Source organism: Neofelis nebulosa, chromosome 15 (assembly GCF_028018385.1).
Source record: "Neofelis nebulosa isolate mNeoNeb1 chromosome 15, mNeoNeb1.pri, whole genome shotgun sequence".
NCBI classification, from domain to species: domain Eukaryota; kingdom Metazoa; phylum Chordata; class Mammalia; order Carnivora; family Felidae; genus Neofelis; species Neofelis nebulosa.
The window spans coordinates 28,443,466-28,471,128 of record NC_080796.1 but is presented as its reverse complement, the minus strand read 5'-3'; the positions used below and the strand labels follow the sequence as shown (position 1 = coordinate 28,471,128).

Genomic DNA, 27,663 nt, shown 5'->3' with positions numbered 1-27,663 from the left:
GTAGTGTATATGTTTCTAGGAATTTGTCCATTTCTTCCAGATTACCCATTTTATTGCCATATAATTGCTCATAATATTCTCTTATTATTTTTTTTATTTCTGTTGTGTTGGTTGTGATCTCTCCTCTTTCATTCTTTATTTTATTTATTTGGGTCCTTTCCTTTTTCTTTTCGATCAAACTGGCTAGTGGTTTATCAATTTTGTTAATTCTTTCAAAGAACCAGCTTCTAAGTCAGCCAGGAGGAGGTCAAACTTTCACTCTTCGCAGATGACGTGATACTTTATATGGAAGATCCAAAAGATTCCTCAGTGGGGAAAACTGAGAGCTTTCCCCCAAGGTCAGGAACAAGACCGGGATGTTCACTCTCGCCACCCAGGCTTCCCAAACAAATAATTTTTTTAAAGCAAGTATAACTAAATTAATATCAGGCAAACAAATTTACAGTCATTTGTAAGTGGTCATTACATAATGATAAAATGGAATCCTTTTGCCAGGAATATCTATCAATTTTAAACATATATACCTAATAAAATGTCATAAAATATCACGGCACAAATTGATAGAATACAGGGAGAAAGTGACTAATGTACCATCAGAGATTTTAGTACAGTGCTTGCAATCCTTAATATATCAAGATATCAACAAAAAATTAATATCAATGTAGATATTAACCACATGATCAACAAGCTTGATCTAAGGGAAATATATAAAATACTGCAATCAGTAATTAGCCAACTAATCATTCTTCCCCCTCTAGCACACAAAGATTTTCAAAAGTTAATAAATTAGGATATTGTAAGACAGATTACATTTAGGAACACAATGCAATTAAGTAGACATTAATAACAAACATATATTTGTTACCAAAACAAGTGTGTGTGTGTGTGTGTGTGTGTGTGTGTGTGTGTGTGTGTATACAACTAACTCCTGTGTCAAGTAATAGAATTATACTGTAAATTTCAAATTATTAAACTTTCACTCTTTGCAGATGACATGATACTTTATATGGAAGACCCAAAAGATTCCATGAGAGAAGGGAAGGGGAAAAAATAGTTTCAAACAGAGAGGGAGGCAAACCATAAGAGAATCTTAAATACAGAGAACAAACTGAGGGTTGATGGAGGGGCAGGGAGAGGGGGAAATGGGTACTAAGGAGGGCATTTGTTGGGATGAGCACTAGGTGTTGCATGTAAGTGATGAATCATGGAAATCTACTCCTGAAGCCAAGAGCACACTCTATACACTGTATGTTAGCTAACATGACAATAAATTAAAAATAAAAGTTCTCTCCAGTCCACCACCAAAATGAAAACAAAAAAATAAATTTTTAAAATCTCTTAAATGTGCAAAGTAGTCTGATTGCAGAGGCTAAGACTTCCAATACTATGTTGAATAACAGTGGAAAAGGCAGATTGAGGATGATATTACCATTGGGTTGTTCATATATGGCTTTTATGATCTTGAGGTATACTCCTTCAATCCCTACTTTCCTGAGTGTTTTTATCAAGAAACGATGCTGTATTTTGTCAAATGCTTTCTCTGCATCTATTGAGAGGATCATATGGTTCTTGTCCTTTCTTTTATTGATGTGATGAATCACATTAATTGTTTTGCGGATATTGAACCAGCCCTGCATCCCAGGAATAAATCCTGCTTGGTCGTGGTGAATAATGTTTTTAATGTATTGTTGGATCCAGTTGGCTAATATCTTGTTGAGGATTTTTGCATCCATGTTCATCAGGGAAATTTGTCTATAGTTCTCCTTTTTAGTGGGGTCTCTGTCTGGTTTTGGAATCAAGGTAATGCTGGCTTCATTGAAAGAGTTTGGAAGTTTTCCTTCCATTTCTATTTTTTGGAACAGTTTCAAGAGAATAGGTGTTAACTCTTCCTTAAATGTTTGGTAGAATTCCCCTGGAAAGCCATCTGGCCCTGGACTCTTGTTTTTTGGCAGATTTTTGATTACTAATTCAATTTCCACCAAAAAACTGCTAGAATTGATTCATGAATTCAGCAAAGTTGCAGGATATAAAATCAATGCACAGAAATTGGTTGCATTCCTATACACCACCAATGAAGCGACAGAAAGAAATCAAGGAATTGATTCCATTTACAGTTGCACAAAAAACCATAAAATACCTAGGAATAAATCTAACCAAAGAGGTGAAAAATCTATACACTGAAAACTGTAAAAAGCTTATGAAAGAAATTGAAGAAGACACCAAAAAATGGAAAAAGATTCCATGCTCCTGGATAGGAAGAACAAATATTGTTAAAATGTCGATACTACCCAAAGCAATCTACATATTCAATGCAATCCCTATCAAAGTAACATGAGCATTCTTCACAGAGCTAGAACAAATAATCTAAAATTTGTATGGAACCAGAAAAGACCCCCGACTGGCCAAAGTGATCTTGAAAAAGAAAACCAAAGCAGGAGGCATCACAATACCAGACTTCAAGCTATACTACAAAGCTGTAACCATCGAAACAGTATGTTACTGGCACAAGAGCAGACACTCAGATCAATGGAACAGAACAGAGAACCCAGAAATGGACTCACAAACGTATGGCCAACTAATCTTTAATGAAGCAGGGAAGAATATCCAATGGCATAAAGACAGTCTTTTCAGCAAGTGGTGCTGGGAAAACTGGACAGCGACATGCAGAAGAATGAACCTGGACCACTTTCTTACACCAGACACAAAAATAAACTCAGAATGGATGAAAGACCTCAGTGTAAGACAGGAAGCCATCAAAATCCTTGAGGGGAAAGCAGGCAAAAACCTCTTTGATCTTGGCCACAGCAACTTCTTACTCAACTCGTCTCCAGAGGCAAGGGAAACAAAAGCAAAATGAACTACTGGGACCTCATCAAAATAAAAAGCTTCTGCACAGTGAAGGAAACAATCAGCGAAACTAAAGGCAACCGACAGAATGGGAGAAGATATTTGCAAATGACATATTAGATAGAGGGTTAGTATCCAAAATCTATAAAGAACTTATCAAACTCAACACCCCCCAAAAAAATAATCCAGTGAAGAAATGGGCAAAAGACATGAATAGACACTTCTCCAAAGAAGACATCCAGATGGCCAACTGACACATGAAAAAATGCTCCACATCGCTCATCATCAGGGAAATACAAATCAAAACCACAATGAGATACCACCCTGCACCTGTCAGAATGGCTAACATTAACAACTCAGGCAACAACAGATGTTGGTGAGGATGCGGGGAAAGAGGATCTCTTTTGCATTGTTGGTGGCAATGCAAGCTGGTGCAGCCACTCTGGAAAACAGTATGGAGGTCCCTCAAAAAATTAAAAATAGAACTACCCTACAACCGAGCAATTGCACTACTAGGCATTTATCCAAGGGATACAGGTGTGCTGTTTTGAAGGGACACATGCGCCCCCAAGTTTATAGCAGCACTATCAACAATGGCCAAAGTATGGAAAGAGCCCAAATGTCCACTGATGGATGAACGGATAAAAAAGATGTGGTACATGTATACAATGGAGTATTACTCAGCAATCCAAAAGAATGAAATCTTGCCATTTGCAACTACGTGGATGGAACTGGAGGGTATTACGCTAAGTCAAATTAGTCAGTCAGAGAAAGACAAAAATCATATGACTTCACTGATTTGAGGACTTTAAGAGACAAAACAGATGAACAAAGGGAAGGGAAACAAAAATAATATAAAAACAGGGAGGGGGACAAAACAGAAGAGACTCATAAATATGGAGAGCAAACTGAGGGTTGCTGGAGGAGTTGTGGGAGGGGGAATGGGCTAAATAGGTAAAGGGCATTAAGGAATCTACTCCTGAAATCATTGTTGCACTATATGCTAACTAATTTGGATGTAAATTTTAAAAAATAAAAAATAAAATTAAAAAAAGTATTACAAAAAAATAAAAAAATAAATGTGCAAAGTGGAAAAAATGATGGGAAAATCACATCTGTATTTATTTTTAATGAATGTGAATGTAATGTACAGCCATGGTCTTATGCTTCTAAATTTCTGTGGGACTAACACACTTTATTAGTATTAAGTCTCTGAAATTCAAGTTCAATTTCATGTGTGATAATCATTGCGTGTTGAAAGTGCATTAATTTGTTAGAACAGGAACCCTGTAGAGGAGATAATCATGCCATGTCAGCAATGAATAAATGTCAGCCTTAAAAATGAATTACTGTTTTTGAGATAACATGATTAAATCAAGCTAGTATATGCTCAGGGATTGGGAGTAGGGAGTGGACATTTTGAAAAATAAAATAGCCTAGGGTGAAACACCTGGTTTTATGAAAATGATTTTTTAGAAGCATTATCTTTATACTATGAAAAAAAAGCTCTGAAAGATAAAAAAGACTTTGATACTTGTTATAGATGAGAGCCTCAAGTAAAGATATTTATTTTATGTTTATGATATCAATTTATGTTTCCTCTGAATGCTATTGCCCAAATAAGGAAAATCCATGAGTGAAAACTGAGATTATGTGCTATATACCTAAGACTTGTTTTGTCTACCAGGGCCATGGCCACCACGGTAATTTTGGAGTTGTGCGACCTACTGAAGCTTTATCTGGATTCCAGGTAACTTTCTTTTTTCCCTGAAGAATTGACATGGACATGAAATATATTAAGACAGACTTTCTAATCTTAGGGAATCCCAAATTTTGTTGATAATGTATGCTTTGTATTGGTGACTGGTAAACAAAGAGTATAATGTATCTTAGAGCATAGGCACTAGGATTGGGAGACCAAGGTTAGGTTTAGACTCTACATCTTACTAGGTGTATAAACCTGGACAAGTAAACTAACCATAAACTTCAATTTCTCCATCATCTGTATTAATTAACTCATTTAGTGTATGTGTGTGTGGGCAGACCCTTTCTCAATGTATATGTATACCAAGTCATGGTGTTGTATCCTTTAGACAACTTACAATGTCAGTTACACCTCAATAAAGCTGAAAAATTTTTGTCTCTATCCTTGAACAGGACATATTAAAACCTTTGCTGTGCCCTCCTCTTAGGGCAGTTGTGAGAATCAAATGAGATAATGTATGTTATGTATAACATTATATTATATATAATATAAACCATGAAATGGAGAAAGTGTTAAAGAGGTAGGGTTGAAAAATTGGAGGTCTTGAAGAACATATACTTTGAGAGTGAAAGTAAGAGGAAGAACAGAATAGAGATGACTGTATTTAGCTAATCAGAGGGGCATGAATGGATACTAATTTCTTCACTGAAATCCAATATCAGCTGGGTTCCAGAATATAGGATCTCAAACAGTAATACATAAACAAAATAAAAATAAATCCCCATGTCTTTTAATTTTAGGAATGTGTGCTCTCCTAGATTGCAAATCTTTGAGAAGAAAGAATGACTATATCTTACCCATTTTTATCACCTACTTCCTATATCTAACATAATTACTTGTATGTATTAGACACTCAAAACTTGTGGAAAACCAGTGTAGATAAAGAAAACAAAGAAAATCAAAACTTTATCGTGAGGTAATAGTTTACAAGATATATTTGAACAACTAAGTATATGATCATGATTATATTGTACAAAAAAAATTCAGTATAATAGTCCTCAAAACTCTGTAGATTTCTTTCTCGTGTGTGTGTTAATATTTATTTCACACTTTTGTTTTTAGAAATAATTTAACTTATATTTATCATGGTATCCTCAGTCAACTTGAAATGACAATTTTTGGGGAGATCTCTCATTCAATTCAAATATTTAGAATTTTTAATAAGGTCCTTATATGCAGGAATGTGTGTGAGGTGTTTGGGATAGATGAATTGCATCCCACCATCTTCGTAAATTAGCTTCTATTTACATGAGCATATCTTTCAGAGGTTGTATCTATGTACTGTATGTACCATTATACTTCATAAGTATCTGTTAGTAATAGTAATAATGATAATAATAATAATAATAATAACACTTGAGTAATACCTATGTAACAGGCACTGTTCTAAGTAGTTTGTTTACATGATTTATTCACTTTTTCCTCACAGTCCAGTGAGGATGTGCTATGATTATCCTTATTTGACAGATGAGGAAATAGGTACAGAGAGGTTAACTAACTTACTCAAGATCACTGAATTAACCAGGTAGTCTGGCACCAGTGCTCAGGCTATTAACCACCATTACTAATATATACATGAATATAGATGCAGGCATTACCTATTGCTTGTTTAAATGTCTCCTTTCTCTACTGTAAGCTCCTTAAGGTCAGGAACACTACATGGCACATTGCAGCTCATCCATAAATATTTCATGAACGAATGAATGAATAAGCTTCTCACTTACTAAGATAATTTTGCTGTTCCCTAAAATATTTCTCTTATTTTAATATTACTTTGCAACTGACACTCTTGGTTCTTCCAAGGCTATTCCCCTTATTATTTGGGTGGTTTGTTATGAGGCATGTTACAGCATTTTAGACCTTTACATTTAAACTTCATTCTTTTGCTGAGACAAAAATGATCTCTTCTCCTGCCAAACGTAATAGCGGAATGAGTGTTTACATGAGGGGAGTTTGTAATCCAGGATTTCTGCAGCAGCGGGTTTCAGATATTCTAGTCAAATCCTGCCTTTTGTCCGACTCTTTCTGATGAGTGTTACCATCAAAGCTGCATTCTGGCATCCATTAGTCACCAAGTGCTTATTTTGAGAATGGTTGCTATCATCACTTACTCCCTACAAAGGTGCCACCTAGTTACTTTTGTTTTGGCAATTATGGGTTAAATACATTCCTGGGTTCAGTCCTGCTTAAGCTTGCTAGTTCTCTATTCTAAATGCACAGTTGATACAAGAGTAAAGCTTTCATTGAAGGAATCTTTCAAAGCACTCCTTTTTATTCTTCTTTTTAATAGATGAAACTTTTTTCACTACTTAACTATGCTTTTCTACCCCTGCCCTACAAAGCTGTATCACATTGTAGTTAAAGACTAGCGATTGAGAACTTACATTCTTAAAATATTGTTCTCTTTAAAGATATCCATTTGACTATCATTCCTTACTGCCTTGTCATCATCTTTTTAAGTATTTACTTCCAGCTCATGGAATTAATGTCAATCTAAAGAGACATTCCACTAAGGAGTTTTGTCATTATTAATATCTCATATGAAGATCCTGTTTGTTTGTTTGTTTCTATGGCTTTTTGAGTCCATTAATTCCCTAGCAGAGAACTCCATAAAGGATTAACAAATTTGTTAGCAATTGTTTGATAGGAGAAAACAGTTGGACTATTTTTTTTTGTTTCTTATTTTATATGTAATTGCCCTGCATGTATCTCTCCTAGAACTTTTCCTCCTTGTGATATGTCTAGAATTCACCAACTTAGAAACAGGCCAGAGGATATTTAAAATGCCTTTCCCAATTTACAAAGAGGAATAGAAGATGGAATTTTAGGTTCATTAAAAGAAACTACCAATTGCAATGACTATATGTTAAGGACTTGTCAATGTATGCTGGCCATAGCTAGGAATTCTATATTACCCATATTTGTATCACCAATATCTACAACAATTACAGGCCTTCTTTTTCTTTCCCATTCTTTTTCTCCTTTATTCTCTTTCTCCAGTTGAGACACAGGGTTTCGTAGTCTAGGAGAGAGGTGAAAGTAGAAATGTGAATTTGAAAGTGATCTGAATGTAAGGTGATATTTAAGACTATGGACAGAAGGGGGCTACCTTGGATGAGTGTTTGGCAAAGAAGACTATTCATACTTAAATGAAATAGTCAGTAGCATAGAAAGCAAACAAACAGTGTATTTTGAAAGAAGCCGAAAGAAGTGACTCAAAAAGAGGGGAGGTGAGCAGCTCTGACATATGCTTATTAAGAGATAGAATAAAATAGGGAATAAGAATTGCCCACTAAGTTTGACAATATGACTTCAACTGTAATTAGAGTGTTTGAGACAAAGGCTGGATGGGAGTGGGATGAAAAAAAATGGAAATGAAGACAAAGATAGTGGCTGTAGATAGTTCTTTTGAGAGATATGACTGTATAGGAAAGCAGGGAACTGAGGAATAGCTGGAAATTTTAAATTATAGTTAGGTATATTTTACATAGTGGGCAATTTTAAAATTTATTTACAAGCCAATATGAATAGTATGACAAAGAGAAAGGGTGAAACCTGATGAAATGAGAGGGAAAACACTTGCAGGAGAAAAATGGGTGAGAAGGTTGGCTCTACTGCTCAGTTTAGTCATGAGTCTCAGCTGCATGGACACTTGCGTTATAACGTCAGTGGAAACAGTGTTTACATGCAGGTGCACATTGTAGATTGGTGATGGAAAGGTGAAGTAGGGCTCGTCTGATAAATTCTATTTTCTCAGTGAAATATGAGGAAGGTGAAGTGCTTGAAGTAGGAAGAAAATCTATAAAAGGCTTAAGGAATGAGAATCTATAAAGTCTTCATTTAGGAAACTGGAGACTAGTACTTGTGACAAAGTCTGATTTGAACATTGGTCCACCAGGGGAAAATAGGCAAAACTGTTTTAAGCACACTTCCTACAGGGAGCCAATTTTTGATGATTTATCAAGCACTATGTCTTCATATACGGGCCTTAGTGCTTCAGCTCTCACTCACCATTATTTCCTACAGTGATTCAGACCCCTAGAAGTTTCTTTTATCTTCTTGCTCAGTTCATTCATGCATTTAAAAACATTTTTCAAATTATATTTTATTTTGCATTTCCATTTGTTTGTGTAGGAGGAGAGTTTTGCAAGTGTTTTCAAGAGAAATAGGTCTCTGAACTTCAGTTTCATCATTTTTAAAGTCGAATAATACTATCTACTTGTGGAATTGTGGTTAAGAATTAGACATTATAGGGGCTCCTAGGTGGCTCAGTTGGATAAGCATCTGACTCTTGATTTCGATTCAGGTCATGATCTCCCGGTTTATGGGATCAAGCCCTGCATTGGGCTCCTCGCTGACAGCATGGAGACTGCTTGGGATTCTTTCTCTCTATCTTTCTCTCTCTCCTCCCCTCCCCTGCTCACGCACATGCACGTGTTCTCTCTCTCAAAATAAATGAACAAATAAACGTTTAAAAAAAGAATTAGGGGATGCCTAGGTGGCTCATTCGGTTAAACTCAGGTCATGATCTCACAGTTCGTAGTTTGGGCCTCGCAACTGGCTCTGTGCTGACAGCTTAGAGCCTGGAGCCGGCTTGGGATTCTGTCCCTCTCTCTCTGCCCCTCCTCCACTCATGCTCTGTCTGTCTGTCTGTCTCTCTCTCTCTCTCTCTCTCAAAATTAAATAAACATTAAAAAATTAAAAAAGGATTAGATGTTATACGTATAAAATGCTGGCCCATAAAAATAAAAATTAAAAAATGATATCTGTATAGTTGTAATTATTATCACTACTAGATAATTTTTTGTCTGTAGAATAAAAAGACTTTGCTACTACTCTGCCTTTTTTCCTAAATAAGGTTAGCTTCTGCAATTGTATTTAAAAGAAATACTACTTTTTTTTGCAACTTTAATGTGACACAATGTTTCTAAGTTTATATGTGTGTGTGTGTGTGTGTGTGTGTGTGTGTGTATCTTAATGATTTTTTTTTTTTGTATTTTGGGTTATATAATGTTTTTAGGACCTTGATAATGTAATACTCAAGAAAGAAAAGACTTCAAAAAGAAAACTTATTTCCTTGTGAGACTTTATTCTTATCACACTAGAAAAATTATAATTGATAGTGTAATTTGAAAACCCAAATAATAACACTGAGGAAAAAACAAGGGGTAAAAAAGCCAACACATAATTTGAAAGGGATTTTGAAAACTGTCACATTATTCATATTCTCTTTGTCTACAAGCATGTGGCTGAACACTACAATGTTTTATAGTAAAGACTTCTATGCATTTAAGTAACTAAGAAATGCTAAGTAAATACTTTTAGTGTACATGTTTTTTTTCCCACAAATTAAAATAGCCATGGCCATACTTGGTGTTCTCTAAAGGAATATGGATACTATGAAAATCAATGCTCAACTTGTAAAGGAGAAATATGAGATGTTGACATAGTGACTCTTTATTCAATATCTTCCTCCATGTTGGTCTGATCTAGGGCATGTATCTCTCTTTCAGGTAGTAACCCATATTCATTTAGGAAAGACTCCACATCCCCAGCAAAAAATTCTTCTGCAAACTGTTCAGAAACACTAATAAAATTGCTTATGAGTTCCCCACCTTTGTAGACAAGCAGTGTGGGGAGTACATCTGAGGAAAAGCGGTCCCTAGCACCTGTATTAGAAGCTTTTATTTTACAAAACTTGACCATAGGGTATTCAACTGCAAGGCATGTAAAGCTACTGTTTAGAGCATCACAGCCCTTAATGCCATCTTCATAAATGTGAACAACAATTGTGGTGATTTTCTGCTCCTTTTCAATAGTTTCCAGGAATTGCTCCCCAGTTTCCAGCTCATACACAAACCCATATCTAGGCCCAAAACTCAGCTTCTGGTGCATATCCTGCATACACTGTCTCCGGTATTTACGAAGGCAATTTTCATCTTCTTTGTCCCGGTGGATTAGTTCATATTCTTGAATGCTCATCTAGGAATAAACACAAGAAATGACAGAGATCATTCAGTCAGAATTTACATGCTTTAGACACAAAAGCATATAGACTCAAAGTTTGCATGTGCTATTTTCTCCCCCTCATCCTACCTCACTCGTGGTGTGAAGGCCTTCTCCTTGCCCACTTTTAGTCTTTGTTCAAATGTCACCTTCTTTGACTACACCACCTAACAGAATGCCCACCCTATGCTCTCTATTCATTATATTGGTTTATTTTTCTTCATAGCAATAAACACTACCTGAGATTGTGTTGTTTATTTATTTATTTAATAATAGTTTTTATAACTGATAGGTCCCATGGGGCAGGAATTTTGTCTCATTCATCACTCTTCACTATCTGCTGTAGTGTCTGGCATATAATAGGAGCTCATAACTATTTCATGATTAGAGCATGCCTAAATATTTGTGGAGCCACGAGATGATCACCAGTAAGAAATGTGCCGCTGAACTTTGGGTAAAAAAATCCCAGCAAGTTCTACCCTGGAGTGGCTTTCATAAAAAATAAAAAGGTATAGACAGACAATCTAAATGTGTCACTCAAAAATGCCGTTATGTTTCTGATGCAGTCTGTTGAGAATTAATATATAATGAATGGTATACACTGGTTTAGAGATAATAATCCATAAGGTGATTTATTCCACAATGGAAATCACTTTATGGGTTTTTAATTAATATGATTATTATTGTTATTGTTATATAGATAATGCATGCTAATTATAAGGATTCAAAAATGGCCTAAAAGCTAAAGGAAGGAAGGAAGAAATAGTGAAATTTCCTCACTCTAATATTCTGAGTTTATCTCCATTAACATTTTAGAGATCATCTTTTAACATATCACATGGAAATACACATTATATGACAAGTAAATTACTGTGATTTTTTGTTAATGCTGCTTTAAAAAAATCATGATACCTTAAAAAAAAAGTGGTTTATTCTGCTTATCTTCTTTCTCCTACTTGGAAAAAGGAAGTTGAGATCTCTCAACCAATCCCATCCTTCCAACTAACCAATATTGTCAAGTTGGTGAGTGTCTTTCCCTACTTTTTTACACACATGTTCATATAATCATATAAGCATAAAAATATATGCAGTGATGTGGTTTTTTTCCCCATTGCTCTAGAGAATGGGATTGTATAATTTACCATACTCTGTATCTTGCTTTCTCATATTATAGAACTGCCTGTAAGTCAGCTCATGTATTTGTAACTAATTCTTTTAATAGCTGCTATACATTTTAAAATATGGAATATCTTCACAGGCATTCACTTCATTTCCTGTTTTTTTGCCAATATAAATACTATAATATATATTTTTGAAATATATCTATTTTATAATATCTCTAAAGTGATTCTTTCAAGTAATTTTGACTAAAAACATTGTAAGTTATTTATTATTGATTTCTCCTTACCTTTCTGCTGAATCTTTCTTTTGAGTCTTTGTTATCTCTACTCTGAGGAGAAGACATTTGTCTGAGAATCTCCTTCTTGCTTGGTGGAACTGAATCACTGTCTTCACTCTCTAATTTAAACTTTCTCCAATCATTTATTACTCCTTTGGGTCCTGAAATAAAATAAAAAACAAATTGTTTTCCTTTTTATTTTCAAAACGACTATTTATACAACTTAAATTTGTATTAAATATTGCCATGGGAATAGACTTGTCATCTTCTGCATCGGAAACGAACATCTTGTTTTGGCTAAAAATTTTTGACTGCCCCGCTCATAAAAATGTTTTCCCAAATTAATCTTGTTAAATGGGTTATGGCTAAGAATTTTTCTGAAACATCTACATCAATGAAAATACAAATTATACACTTTGAACTATTGGCAAAATTTGAGGGTAAATTTGTTAGAAATTAGAATGTAGAGAGAAACTAGATAAATGGCACTTTTATTAATAAGAAGGAAGCTTCAGCAATAAACTAAAATTGGCACCCACTATTAACAAAGGATACTCGGATTATTAGGGAAATAAATTGAAATGATATAAAGATCCAGGAAACAACAATAATAATAGCACATACAAGACAACCAGTGAGAGTAGCCTGATCTCAATTAACATAACCAAAATGGCTTTAAGAAAATTATTACATAATCATCCAGTTCCTTTTAAGATTTTAAGAACCTTTTACAAATGTAGAAAAGCTGGGATTTGAAGATTTAGGAAAAATTAATAAAATCAAGGATGATCCAACTGGAATTCAGATGTTTAGTAGCCGTGATAAATAATAACAGTGTTTGGAAGGTCTAAATTCTTGAAAATATGGAGTTTTAAATATCCTTCACTAAAGATTAGCCCTATCTATACTTTTAATATTGTATTATATATGTGGATATACTCACTTTCTCCCCCATATTTCTAATAATTTTTAAATTTATATAATATATTGGGATGTCTGGGTGGCTCAGTCAGTTGAGTGTCTGTCTCTTGATTTCAGTTCAGGTCTCTTTCTACCTCCCCCTCTGCCCCTCCCCTGCTTTCTCTCTCTCTCTCTCTCTCTCTGTCTCTCCCCCTTTCTCTCTCTCTCTCAAAAAATAATAAAATAAATATACATATACATAATATACAATATGTACTTTTAATATAAAGTTACTTATATTAAAAATTATATTCAGTCAATCACTGTGTTCTGTTTACTTGTATAGTCTTCAACTTCTAGATATGTTTTCTGTCTATGCAAAATATGCATGTGTATAGCATGTGTTTATATGTGCAGAAAAGGGCATCTTTTTCTCTCGTTATTTTTACAGGTGGTAGTATATTATACATACTTTTTCTCACCTTGCTTTTTTAAATTCATAATATATCTCAGAAATTTTTTCATATACATACATAAAGAGGATCTTCTCTTTTTTAAAAAAATGGGGGCATGGCATTCCATTGTGTAGATGTTAAATTGCTTAAGTAGTTTCTTATTGATGTATATTGTTGCTTCCACATTTTTTCTATGATATATGATTCTGAATGAAGAAACTTGCACATACATTTTTTTTTTTATCCATGCAATTCTGTCTATAGGTTATTGTAGTAAAATTGCTTGGTCAAAAGGCATATACATTTCTCTTTTTTTTTTAATGTTTTTAAATGTTTTTATTTATTTTTGAAGGAGACAGAGAGACAGAGCATGAGCGGGGGAGGAGCAGAGAGAGAGGGAGACACAGAATTGGAAGCAGGCTCCAGGCTCTAAGCTGTCAGCACAGAGCCTGATGTGGGGCTCGAACTCACAAACTGTGAGATCATAACCTGAGCTGAAGCCAGATGCTCAACCAACTGAGCCACCCAGGCGCCCCTAAAAGCATATACATTTCTAATTTTGATACTGCTATACTACTTTTAAGGAAGTTGTGCCAATTTACACTCCTACCAGTAATATATGAGTATGCCTCTTTCCAAAGTGTGTTATTAAACTTATTACTTTTACAAACTGTATGAAAAAAATGTATCTCACAATAGTACTAATTTCATAAGTGCTATTTAAATTTTTTTTAAACATTTATTTATTTTTGACAGACAGAGAGAGACAGAGTTTGAGCAGGGAAGGGACAGAGAGAGAAGGAGACACAGAATCTGAAGCAGATTCTGACGAGCCTGATGCAGGCTCGAACCCACGAACCGTGAGATCATGACCTGAGCGGAAACCAAGAGCTTAATGAACTGCACCACCCAGGTGCCCCATAAGTGCTATTTTTAAAATGTTTACTTTTTAAGTTTTGAGACAGAGAGGTAGAGAGCAAGCAGGGGAGGGGCAAGGGACAAGGACATAGAATCCCAAGCAGGCTCTATGCTGTTAGCACAAAGCCCATGTGGGGCTTGAACTCACAAACTGTGAGATCATGACCTGAGCGGAAACCAAGAGACAGGTGTTTAACCAACTGAGCCACCCAGGTGCCCCAGTGCTGTTGTCGTTGTTGTTGTTGTTTTAATTGACCTATCTTTTGCTCATTTCTCCATTTGATTGTTGCTTTTTTTTCTTACTGATTTGTAAGAGCTTTCAGTATATATTAGGAAATTAACTCTTTGTCAATTGAATTCCAGCTGGTTTCCCCCAATTTGTTAAATGCTTTTTGGAATTTGCTACTAATGACTTATCAGACAGCAGACATTCTTTCTTCCCTTTCTCCCTTCCTCTCCTCCCTCCCTCTGTTTGTTCATTGGTGCCTTCTTTCCTTCCTCCCTCTCTCCCTTCTTTCCTTCCTTCCTTCCTTCCTTCCTTCCTTCCTTCCTTCCTTCCTTCCTTCCTTCCTTCCTTCCTTCCTTCCTTCCATCTTTCCTCTCTCCCTCTCTCCCTTCTCATTTTTATAGCTGAATTTATCAATCTTCTTTTATGGTTTCTTGGTTCTGTGCCATAATTAGAAAGGTATTCTTCACAGTGTCATTATAAAATGAATTCCCATGCATTTTGTTAAGTACTCATGTGAATTTGGGGCTCCTGGGTGGCTAAGTCGGTTAAACATCCGACTCTTGATTTCGGCTCAGATCATGATCTCACTGTTAGTAAGTTGGAGCGCTGCATCAGGCGCTGATGGTGTGGAGCCCGCTTGGGATTCTGTCTCTCCTTTTCTCTGCCCCTCCCCACTTGTGCTCTCTCTCTCTCTCTCTCTCTCAAAATAAATAAAATTTTTTTTAAAGTACTCATGTGAATTCATTCAACCTTCTTTCTAAATTTAAAGGCTCCATTTCATATTATTAAAAGACAGAGGAAAGTATTAATTTAATAAGAGTCAAAAGAGTTTTTTAAAAACCCTAAACTGTTATTTTTACTTATTTTTAAGATGTTATTTATTTTTTAATTGACAGTATATTTATATTATATTTAATATAATTTATAATTTGTTATATATATTTATATTTATATATGTACATATATTAATATAATTTATAATATAATTTAATATTATATTTAACTGAAGTATAGTTGACAATAATATTATATTACTTTAGGGTTTACAAAATAAGTGAAGAGGCTTAAGAGGTACAAACATCTTTTTTTTTCTGAGAGGGAGAGAGAAAATCCTAAACAGGCCACATACTCAACGCAGAGCCCGACACAGGGCATGACCATGAGATCATGACCTGACCAGAAATCAAGAGTTGGATACTTAACTGACTGAACCACCCAGATGCCCCTACAAACCGAACTTTTAAACTTGAGCCATGCTATTTGACTTTTAAACTCTTAGTAGAGGCATATACACAGTCGTGTGCAATTTAACAGATTAGGAAAATGGGCTCTGGGTGAAATGAATTGAAGTCAATGTTTTCTGGAGAAATACTGAAATGCATTTAATTTAAGAATGTTTTATCATTTCTTTAGATTTTCAGATTCAAAAAATTAAAATTAAAAACTCTACCTTTTGGTCTACTATTGTTTGCAATTGCAAAGAAAGTTCATAGTGAGAGAAATTAGAGAGGAAGGAGCTTAATTATACTGTACATAGAAAGGTCTTATAATAGTTGGGCAGTAAGAAATTCTCAATAATAAATGTTTTTCTCAATTTTTGACATCTAAATAAAACTGCTTAAGAGTATTTGACTTCACATTCATTTTTCCACTCAAATATTTTTAGATGATTCCATGAAACCATTCAAATATATTACTTAAATTTCATACTGAATAGTGGCAATAAGAACATTAAAGATCTCCAGATTTAACTTTAATTTAATAATTATTATTTTCTTCTAGATTTGCTTACCTGTATGGGTAGCCTGTCCTTCAAAGTCTTCCTCCAAACTTTGGCTTTTGGCTTCTTCCATTTTAGGGATTAGATTTGATATAATCTATAGTATGAATAAAGAAGTAATGATTATATATGTATACATATGTACCTTTCTATGTACAGTATAATTAAGCTCCTTCCTAACTTCTCCCACTATGAACTTTCTTTGCAGTTGTAAACAATAGTAGACCAAAGGTAGAGTTTTTAATTTTAATTTTTTGAATCTGAAAAAAATATATATATATATATATATATGAGATTCTATTATTCTCCTGCTGCCAAGTTCCACAGTAGGCTAAGAGTTATCACTAAGTGATAAAGTGTTCAGTATGTTTCTGTCTGACTTGTAAAAGGACATCAATGTAATGTTTATGTTATTAAAGATATTTTGACCTAAATATTTTACATAATTCATAGTTTGTTTTTACTTAAAGAGCCTTCAGTTTAAATCTATGTACTTAGTGAACATTATTTATTACATAGTTTTTTATTTTGTTACCAAATATCATACAATTATATCCCAACATTTTATATAACAACACTTTTAAAATTAATAATAATTATAAACTTACTATGAATACTATGTGCAGACATTGTTCCAATTACTTTATGTGTCAAAAATCATTTAATTCTCATATAGCCATATGTGGCGGAGATAATTGTTAATGTCATTTTACAACTGAGGAAGCTGAAGGACAGGGAGTTTAAGTTACTTGTCCATGATTGCATAATAAGTGGTAGAGCAAAAATTTGAACCTAGATTCAATTGTAGAGCTAAATTTTAAGTCATTACACTCTTATGGAAGTTAACATACGGAAGTAGAGTCATTTTGTCAATATGGTTTGACAAATCCAGCTTCTGAACTGGCATTAACGAATAATGATCTACGAAACAGTGCTGTTCAAAAACTAATTGCATAACATCTCTCCAGACCATCAAGCAAGTTTTGGTGAAATCACCCAACAAGCAGATAACAATTAGTCACTATGCCTATAGAATTTTGACTAAATAAAATATGTCACAATATCTACCAAAAGTACATGAAGTTTTATTCATGGGAAACTCTTTGATGTCATTATATAGAACCTATTTATTCTTTGTTCACATCAAATCCAACTTATGTACTTAGTTATCTTTCCAACATCTGGAAAACTCTATTATACATACTAACACATTCCCTGCGGGTCCGTATAGATGTGACTTTTCTGAAATTTCTAAGTGAGAGAGGATTTACTGACAGTGGGTATACCATCTTTTGTACTTTTTCTTCCTCTACCTTCTCCTCTTTGCCTCTTTCTTTCAAAGCCATTTCTAAGCAATGATATCATCCAACTTATGCTTTTATTCCTACCTTACTTTTTTATTGACTTTATTGATTATGCTTGGATTTGATTTGTTTGGTGCTTTCCTAAGTCATGGAATGGTAAACCAGAACTCTTTGTCTGGATTCCTTATTTGGTTTGACTTCTGCTCCTAACATAATTTTGTGGTCTCATAATTTTATTGTTTCTTTTTTTTTTTTAATTTTTTTTTAACGTTTATTTATTTTTGAGAAGAGAGAGACAGAGCATGAGCTGGGGAGGAGAGAGAAAGAGGGAGACACAGAATCCGAAACAGGCTCCAGGCTCCAAGCTGTCAGCACAGAGCCAGATGTGGGGCTTGAACTCAGGACCCTGAGACCATGACCCGAGCGGAAGTCAGATGCTTAACTGAGCCATCCAGGCGCCCCATAATTTTATTGTTTCTATCATTGTAGTCCTTACTGAGAATCACTGGATGTCAAAGGTCTTTGCCAATTTGATTTTATCCATTTGAACAAGAAAAGTCTTTTAAGCAAAGGCTGTCGAGAGCTCTTGGAGACTGTAGATATGGATTTTAAATCGTGTGTCTTTCTCATGTTCATGTAAAAGGGGGAATATAAGCAAAATAAATGGTTTGAGTCACTTAAAAAAAAGCTATCAAGGGAACACCAATTTATTACACAATATTTATGTAACTATAGATGTAATCAAAATATTAAAATTCGATGGATTTAGTAATTAAAAAGAATAAAGGAAAATGGAAATAAATAAATGTTAGTTAAAACAAGCTACTTAAGGGACACCTGGCTGGCTCAGTCAGTAGAGCATACAACTCTTGATCTCAGGGTGGTGAATTCGAGCCCCACATTGGGTGTACAGCTTACTTTAAAGTAAACAAACAAACAAATAAGCATTATATTTAAAAAGCTACTTAAGGGTGTCTGGTTGGCTCAATTGGTTAAGCGTCTGACTTCTACTCAGATCATGATCTCACAGTTTGTGAGTTTAAGCCCTGTGTTGCGCTCTGTACTGACAGCTCAGAGCCTGGAGCCTGCTTCAGATTCTGTCTCTGTCTCTCTGCCCCTTCCCTGCTTGCTCACTCTCTCTCTCTGTCTCTCTCTCTCAAATATAAATAAACATTAAAGCTACATAAACACTAAGCTACTTACTTATTGCAATTACTTAAAAATAATTTTTGCATTTAAAAAATGAATATTTATTAGTTTGCTTCAAAAGAACACTTCACAACAAAGTAATAGAAACTTTTTGATAACTTCAATATTTCTTTAGTCCCTAGAGAAGAAGACACTCAACCAGACTTCCCCCCACCGCCCGCAGAAGTATAGAGCTAATTTGGGGTAACTACGATTCATGGTAAATACAATAAATACACAATAAGTACATTAAGACTATCTAAAGATAATTTTTATTTCAAATGTTGAAGAAAAAGAAGCATAACTTGCTTCTTGGCTTGCCTCTTGCCAACCTAGTTAGAAATCCAGTAAAAAAAAAAAAAAATTCATTTTCCAAAAAGACTTTTGCCAATTTGTTTACTGAAAAGATAATCCCATTACTTGGGGAAAACTTGATTCATTGATTCAATTAGTATATTTTAAGAATAGACTATGTGGCCGGCATTTCCATAGGCTCTGAATTACATGAAGAACAAAACTCTTCCAATATGACACTTACAAACACTAAGACCTAAGTCAGCTAGGTTGTCTATTTAGTAAAAATCAGAGCCCATCTTTACCTAATGCCTTCATTTGAGTTAGAGTACAAAGATTGATAAAATTTACTACTATTTACTACTAGGGAAACCAGTCAACAGATACAAATCGAAAGAAACATATTGAAACATATTTGCTGACACTGCTTGAAGATTCTGTAGAGGAGACACAAGTCCAGTATAATTAACTTATTGATGTTTTTGATCTATACTCCTATTAATAATATTCCCTGTCATCACCTCACTCTGGGGTTTTCTGATTTCCTCAAATAACTTATCTTTTTCAAAATTAGCATTAGTATCCTAAAATTAATTGAATTAGTATTTGGAAGGTGCTTAGATCCAGACACATAGTGAGTGTTATGTGAGTCTGTAAAATAAAATAAAAATATGTATTTTATGTTTGTAATACAGTACAACAATCATTTAAAACATATGATCAGCATTTGGTTTGCAGTGGTATTCTTAGTGGTTAAAAAATTCCATGTCTGCTCTGGGTTAAAGGTTTTAAAATAACAATAGGATGTTTACAAGACTTTGGGTATTAATCAGCTCATCTGTGTGTGATTGCAAATTGGTGATAAAATAGGGCGAGAAGACAGAAAAGTGCTTCCATCCCCAAATTTGCTGTGGTTCAGCAGTTACTGTATTTTCCATCTTATGTATTATAAAAATCTGTAATGTTGTTCCCTTTTGATTTTAGACATATATACATGTTAATGAGACCTATAGTTTAAAATATAATTTTACCAGGTTTGGGTTTTATTTTCCTCCTAGTGTAGGATTTTAACAGTAATTTAAAATAATGGCTGATAAGGAATAACATTTCTCACACTTTGCTCTTAAAACTCTAACACCTCCCATAGTGATGATCTAGAATAGAAAGGAAGTGAGTAAAATTCTTAGACATTAGTTTAAAAAACTCTTTAAAAACCCCAAATCTACCCCTAAACTATTTCATTATTATCATTATCCTTGTTCACATGATACTGTGATGATGACATCTGTTAATCATTTTAAATATATTGACCTGATCTAATCAGACTATCTAGTTTACAATTGACTTGTACATTCTCAGTGTTCTGAAGAAGAGCTTTGCCTTCAATACTAACTATTGTAGTTTGCTGGTAGATTTGCAAAAACTAGAGTCATCTCCCCACTATGCTCTAGATTGACTTCTCTCCTAGCATCCACAACAATTTTTTTAGGACTTATTTTTACATTCCTTTTCCTCCACTACTGTAAGCTTTTTTGAGGACAGGAACAAGTTTTTTACTTGTTCTTGTCTTCTTATAATTGTTTCACATGTTATAAATACTCCATAAGTTACAGCGGCCATTTAAAAAAATTTTTTAATGTTGTTTATTTTTGAGAGAGACAGAGGCAGAGGCAGAGAGTGGAGGAGGGTGAGGGCAGAGAGGGAAGGAGACACGGAATCTGAAGGAGGCTCCAGGCTCTGAGCTGTCAGCACAGAGCCCAATGCAGGGCTTGAACTCACAGACTGAAAGATCATGACCTGAGCCGAAGTCAGACACTCAACCCACTGAGCCACCCAGGTGCCCCTACAGCAGTCATTTTAAAAAGAAACCACTATGTGCTAGATACTTTATAGATACTATTTTTAATTTTCAAAAAATTATTATTTTCATTTTTCAGACATGGATTCTCAGGTTTCAGGAGATTCCATGACTTGTCAAAGCTCACAGAACTCGTAGCAGTAGATAGAGCCAGGGTTCAATCCGAATTTGTCTGACTCTCAAACCTCAAAAATCCTCATTTTTTTCTGTTCTTTCATTACCTCAATAAAATGCTAAAAGGAATGAATGAATTAACCAAATAAATCAGCCTAATTTTTTATAGAAGCATTAAAACCAGGATGAGAATATGAAAAATAATCGATCAATAAGCTACCATGTCCCTAAATTCCTTGAGATAGTAGTTACTTGAATGATAAATGTCTCTGTTTTGCATTAAACCTCACTGATTTATGCTGAGTGTAACAGCATAAATAAATAAATAGTATAAGTAAATAAAAGCAAGTGTAATATGCAATAATATGTCAGTTCTGTATCAAACTGAAACTAGAAAATGCAAAGTTATGGAAACATTATACTTAGCTTTGTATGGAGATCTGGGCAGCCAAGTGATATTTCACTCATGGGATTCGTATCAACCGCTTAAGAATTAACTGTATACTCCAAAGAATGGTATTTGAATTTTTAAATGTAATTGAAACAGTCTTTAAGATCAATTTCTAAAATTAAGTCTGTTTGCTTCTTAGTGCTATTATTATGTAGCTCCCCAAATCTTCTCAATGTGTGGCATATATTTGAAAACTAACACTTCAGTCTTTCAAACTGTCTGCCTCTTTTCAATTTGTCAGAAATCACATAAACATAACTTCCTGGTATCTTAGTCTGCTCAGGCTATTTTAACAAAATACCATAGTCTTCTGGGGCAGAAATTTATTTTCTCACAGTTTTGTAGGCCAGGAGTCCCAGATCAAGGTTTGGCAGGGCTTTCTGGTGAAGCTTCTCTTCCTGGCTTGCAAACAGCCACCTTTACTCTGTGTTCTTGCATGGTGTAGAGATTGAGTTCTCTGGTGTCCCCTCTTGTAAAGACACTAAATCTATGGATCAAGGCCCTACCCTTGTGCCCTCATTTAACCATTACTTCCTTCCTTACTAATTAGTATCTCAAAATACCATCACAGAGTTAGGTCATCAACATGAATTGTGGGGGGCACAATTCAGTCCATAGCCCCTGGTTCTGTTTTGTGACAAATTATCTAAATTATGTAGATGCTGGCTGTTATTTCTGAGTCTGCCTAGCCTGCCTTTTCCTTAATTTCTGAAGCCTTGCAGCCTCTTGATTTCTCAGGATTCACCATCTATCGTCTAAGAATTACAATTAGTGCAATGAGGCATACCTAGGATTAACTTGTCCATTTTTTTGGATTCTTCACTAGTTCTTTCCCTGCTTCTAGACCCATATTCCTGAGATAACATAGAAGGCTCTATAAAAATATAGGGCAGGAAGCCCCTGCATGCCAAATAATATAAATGCCAGTTATTTCCTTAGCCAGTTTCTGGGGTGCACTGATGCCCTAAGGAAAGTATTGGTGTCTGTACTAACTACAATAGAATGTAGAATATTCAGGCATAACAAAGAATGAAATCTTGCCATTTGTAACAACATAGATGGAAGTAGAGAGTATCATGCTATGTGAAAGAAGTCAGTCAGAGAAAGACAAATACAAAATGATTTCACTCACATGTAGAATTTAAGAAATAAAACAAACAGAGGCACCTGGGTGGCTCAGTTGGTTAAGCTTCCGACTTCGGCTCAGGTCATGATCTCCCAGTTCGTGAGCTTGAGCCCCGCACTGAGATCTGCCCTGACAGCTCAGAGCCTGGAGCCTGCTTCAGATTCTGTGTCTCCCTCTCTCTCTCTGTCCCTCTCCCACTCGTGCTCTCTCTCCCTCTCTCAAAAATAAATAAATGCGAAAAAAAATTTTTTAATTGCTAGGTGGAGAAAAATCTATAGAAATTCTGCTTCACCTTCACTTCTTTTTTGTTTAGTTTTTATTTAAATTCCAGTTAGTTAACATACAGTGTAATATCAGCTTCAGGTGTTCAATTTAGTGATTCAACACTTGCATACAACCCCGGTGCTCATCACAACTGCCCTCCTTAATCCTCATCACCTATTTAACCCCTTCCCCCCTCCTCTCCTCTGGTAACCATCAGTTTGTTCTCTATAGTTAAGAGTCTGTTTCTTGGTTTGCCTCTCTTCTCCCCCACCCCTGATCCATGATAGTTTGTTTTGTTTCTTAAATTCCACATGAATGGAATCATGAAGTATTTGTATTTCTCTGACTGACTTATTTTTGATAGAAACCCTGATTTTGTGCCTTGATCTGTGCTTTATTAAGGGTGTCACTCTTACAGGGCTTCACATCCTACCCTTTTCTACCTCTAACCATACATCTCCTTAGGTCTGTGCTCTCCTGTTTTCCAAGGTGACTGTGAACTAATCTGATCAACTAAGCCAGGCTAATGTTCTCACCAATGCTAATATATTAATGTCAGATGTTTTAACCCTTGCCATGACTATCTTTCCCAATGTCATATTGGACTCCTATAGCAAACAGTTCTGCTTTTCCTTTATTAGTAAAAAAGTGCTGGGAATTTCACATCAGATAGGTCTAATAGCACCATGTCATATCATAGGAGTTATTACTGGGTTTGTGGAGACCTCCATTACCTCTCAAATCATAAAGATAGCTATAATGATTTCACATAAGACAGAATTTCTTCTTTCTCTATCCCACCTCTCTATTTTATTTACTGACATTGAGAACTGGAGGTTTCTAGTAAGAGTAATGTTATGTTAGGTCCAGTATCAATGTAGAGGGAATTTTATGCCTCATAATATGTCAGTTAATTTCTTGAATAATTCTCCAATTGATTAATTATATATGTCTTCTCTGAGGAGTAGCTAAGCTTCTTGTGGGTAAGAACCATGCATTACAATACTTCGAGTGACAGTATAACATAGTAATACATAAACACTTGGGTTCAAATATATAGCCCTGCCAATTATTGACTGGGTGACCTTGAACAAATCACAAAATCTCTCTGTGTTTTAGTTTTCTTATTTGTAAAATTGGAGTAATAATAGTGGCCACTTCAAAAGGCTGTGTGAGTATTAAATGATATGCAATGTATCGTGTAAAATGTGTAATATTTAGTTGTAGGAACTTAATAGATGTTGAGCAAAAGTGATAATTAGTAAATAATTACAAATTTTAAATACTAAAATAAAATATTTAAAATTAATAATAGATGTTGTCAAATCAATATAAATTTTGTTTTGGAATCAATGCATTTATGCACTGCTTATGTCTAATTATCTCTCCCACCCAAGAATATTTGTGTGTGTGTGTGTGTGTGTGTGTACATGTGTGTGTACACAGTCACACATATATTATACATTTATCTCAGAATTGTTTTCTATTCTATTTTATTAACTAAAGTTTATCCTAATACTTTGATTTATGCTAATACTTTGGTTATCTTTATCCTAATACTTTGATATACTTCTAGTAAGGTCTGTTTGCCATAAAACATTTAAGATATTTAAGAATGTGAAACCTGAGGGGAAATTCATTTGGTGAATTACAGGCTAATTCAGGTTGATTAATACAGGTAATACAGGCTAATTAGCCTGAAATACAGACTAATAAAATGTACATGAAAATGCCTGGGAAACAATAGTAAGATTTTCTGAAAAGTGCATAAGTGGAAAATGAGGGGTGGTGATTTAAATTTGATTTTCCATTTTTGTCATAGTGGTTTATATATTTTTTCTGAATTTCGGTTATTTAATGGAGGAGGACTTTGCAGAGATAGTTACAATACTCAGGATTTATGTTGCTGCCTTTAGTCATTCTAGTTGTTAATTTTGGAGTAGGTCAACTTTCACATTGTTTTTTATCGTAATGAAAGTTTTTTTTTTAATAAATCCGCAGAATCATGAATGGATTATAGCACACACTATCCTCAAAATGGCTGTCACAAATAGATGCTGAGCAAATGGTTGACACCAAGCAAACGTTACTTTTCTTTCTCTTACATATAAAACACACACCTTGATGCCATCGAAAACATCCCTTTATCACTTTCACTCTCCCTGGTATCTAAAGTTCATAACAACTTAGATAGAAGAATTGTGATAGAAACTTTAATAAGAGACACTGCAGAGTATATATAATGGTTAGTGGTTCCTATTCTTCTCAAATTGTTTTGAGTCTCATTTTGTTATAAATGAGACTGGACAGGTGGAAGATGTAAGGAGTCTTTTAAACAATTTGTATGTCAGGAATGCATAGCAAATGGCAGTCTTCTATTTGTTAGCCAGTATCATCAGTTACAAATATCCTGGGAAAATATAAGCTTCCAAATTATAACTGAGTTTTTGCTCCTATGAAAGAAAAAGACACTAACCTATTCAAGTTCGCTCTTACTACAAACAGACATTTCCTTAGTTGTTCTGAAGCAAATAGAAATGTTGGAATCTTGCTGGAAATTCAGAGCAGATACCTTGTTTTGAATATCTGTATATCTCGAAACTATACTTACTTTAGCACTTACTGTTATAATTACAGTAGACGCATTATCATGAATGGTTCATATATATTTTGACAACTTCTGTAATTCAAATGCATTTTATAAACATAATATTTACTCAAAAAATTGCCATGATGAGTTAGATGACCTCTAAAATTTTTTCTAGCTTTAATGTTAGGATATATATACGTATAGGATATATATATAAATGGATGCTATAGTTGAAAGCTATTTTTGAAGTTAATAAAAAAACTCGATGACAAAACAATGGGAAAATTTTACTTCATTTTCATGAGGCAAACTGTAAAGATTATTATTAATCATAATTACCTCCACAATGAGGCAAAATAGAAGAAAATATAATCAATCAAAAGAAAAATTGCACCTAATTTAACAAATATCCACAAACTCCCTGTATTCTTTTCTTTTATTTACTTTTATTTTTTTTAACGTTTATTTCTTTTTGAGACAGAGAGAGACAGACCATGAACAGGGGAGGGGCAGAGAGAGAGGGAGACACAGAATCCGACACAGGCTCCAGACTCTGAGCTGTCAGCACAGAGCCTGATGCGGGGCTCGAACTCACGGACCATGAGATCATGACCTGAGCCAAAGTCGGCCGCTTAACCGACTGAGCCACCCAGAAGCCCCTATTCTTTTCTTCTTTTCTTTTAAAACATTACTTCTGTGTCATTAAATTTTTGAAGTAACCTTCTGAAACAGCTATTATTATCCCCACTTAAATAGACAACCCCTCCCTGTAAAAACCTCAAAAACGTAATACAAAAAAAAAAAAAAAACACAAAAATTAAGAACACACAACTGGTTAAGTGCCTGGTTCTAAGCCTGAGAATGCTTTCTCACTGAGCGTAATACTCCCTTTCACAGCTCAGGAGTCATATCTTTAAATGCAAAGTGCAAGGAATCATCCCTTCTTTCCCTCAATTCTCTCTTCACTCAAAGGGAGGACTGAAGAATTTTAAATTTCAAAATTAATTTGCTATTCATGGTTTTATTTAACTATCTGAAATAACTATCTTTGAGTCTGGAATATCAGACTCAAAATTATGTGTTTACTCTGAATTTACATTAGTGAAGATGAGTAGTGCCAATCTCTTTAAGAGGGAAAGATCCGCAGAATTTGTTTTACAGTTAGATAAGTCATTATTGAATGTTACTTTGAAATATTTTAAAAGAACACCCATGAGCATTAAAATCAGTATTCTTTCCCCCAAGGTAAAATTTTAAAAATTGTATGAAGAAGATTACCTGCAGACTCACAGTTTGATTCTATGTGCCTCGTATCCTTGGTTATGTTCAGTAGATGAGAAGGCCTGTTTACTGAACTCCACTTGAACTTGGACAGGTTTAAGCTCAGATTTAAGATCCCTGAATATTGATGACCCTCGCAGAAATAGCTCTGAACAGGTAATAGGATTAACATAAGAGATTTACAAAGCCTGTTCATTAACAGTAAGGCAAAGACAAACTAAAACAATGAAGAACTTCAAGTTCTGTGGTAAATACAATCTTTGTCCACCTATTTTATGTTATTTGAAGAAAAAAAATTATCTCTTTCCAGCATGGAAATTTCACTCAGAAATTCAGTTGCCGTTTTCAGAAAGAAAAAATTAGTTTTTCTGGTCAAGAAATTTTCTTGGTCCACCTGTAAGAACTATCCTTCTTGACAATTGCATTTGACGTGGTCCATTTTCCTCCTAAATTCACCAAACAACTATTTTCTTCTAACTTTTTAGTGCCCTGAAATGCCTTGCATATTAAAATCTTTTATTTTTTATAAATAAAAGATTTATTTTTTTGTTTGTAAAAAAAATACTGGAAATGTTTGAATACAGTCTTTGTTATTATTTTTTTTTTTAATTATTTATTTTTGAGAGAGAGAGATATACACAGAGTATGAGCAGGGGAAGGGCAGAGAGAGGAAGACATAGAATCCAAAGCATGCTCCAGGCTCTGAGCTGTCAGCACAGAACCCAATGCAGGGCTTGAACTCATGAATCATGAGATCATGACCTCAGCCCAAGTTGAATGCTCAACTGACTGAGCCACCCAGGCGCCCCTTGAATAGTCTTTATAATGTTAATGAGTTCAACCTTTCTATCTTGCCCCTACTTTATTGTATCTTTCCTAGTTCTTGTTTGTTTT

The 27,663-nt window shown here is 34.6% G+C and overlaps 1 protein-coding gene across 2 annotated transcripts; it reads right to left on the bottom strand.

The window, feature by feature from the left end:
• Positions 1-9,681: 9,681 nt before the first annotated feature.
• On the bottom strand, positions 9,682-26,875 carry PDC (phosducin). 2 transcript variants are annotated; one of them, XM_058700492.1, is made up of 4 exons: positions 26,767-26,875; positions 16,312-16,396; positions 12,027-12,178; positions 9,682-10,594 (listed from the first exon to the last, which is right to left on the bottom strand). In XM_058700492.1, exons 2-4 carry the CDS (start codon positions 16,370-16,372, stop codon positions 10,070-10,072), a joined length of 738 nt encoding a protein of 245 aa, XP_058556475.1. In that variant the 5' UTR covers positions 16,373-16,396; positions 26,767-26,875; the 3' UTR covers positions 9,682-10,069. The 2 variants fall into 2 exon arrangements, with proteins under 2 accessions (XP_058556475.1, XP_058556476.1); XM_058700493.1 differs by having other exon boundaries at positions 26,779-26,861.
• Positions 26,876-27,663: the final 788 nt, after the last annotated feature.

Bases quoted from the DNA above. Each gene is read 5' to 3' on its own strand.
- PDC (XM_058700492.1), bottom strand. From the start codon at position 16,372: ATGGAAGAAGCCAAAAGCCAAAGTTTGGAGGAAGACTTTGAAGGACAG. The intron at 12,179-16,311 runs GTAAGCAAATCT...ATTTTATTTCAG, and splicing joins AGGACAGGCTACCCATACAG to GACCCAAAGGAGTAATAAAT. The intron at 10,595-12,026 runs GTAAGGAGAAAT...GTTTATTCCTAG, and splicing joins AAGAAAGATTCAGCAGAAAG to ATGAGCATTCAAGAATATGA.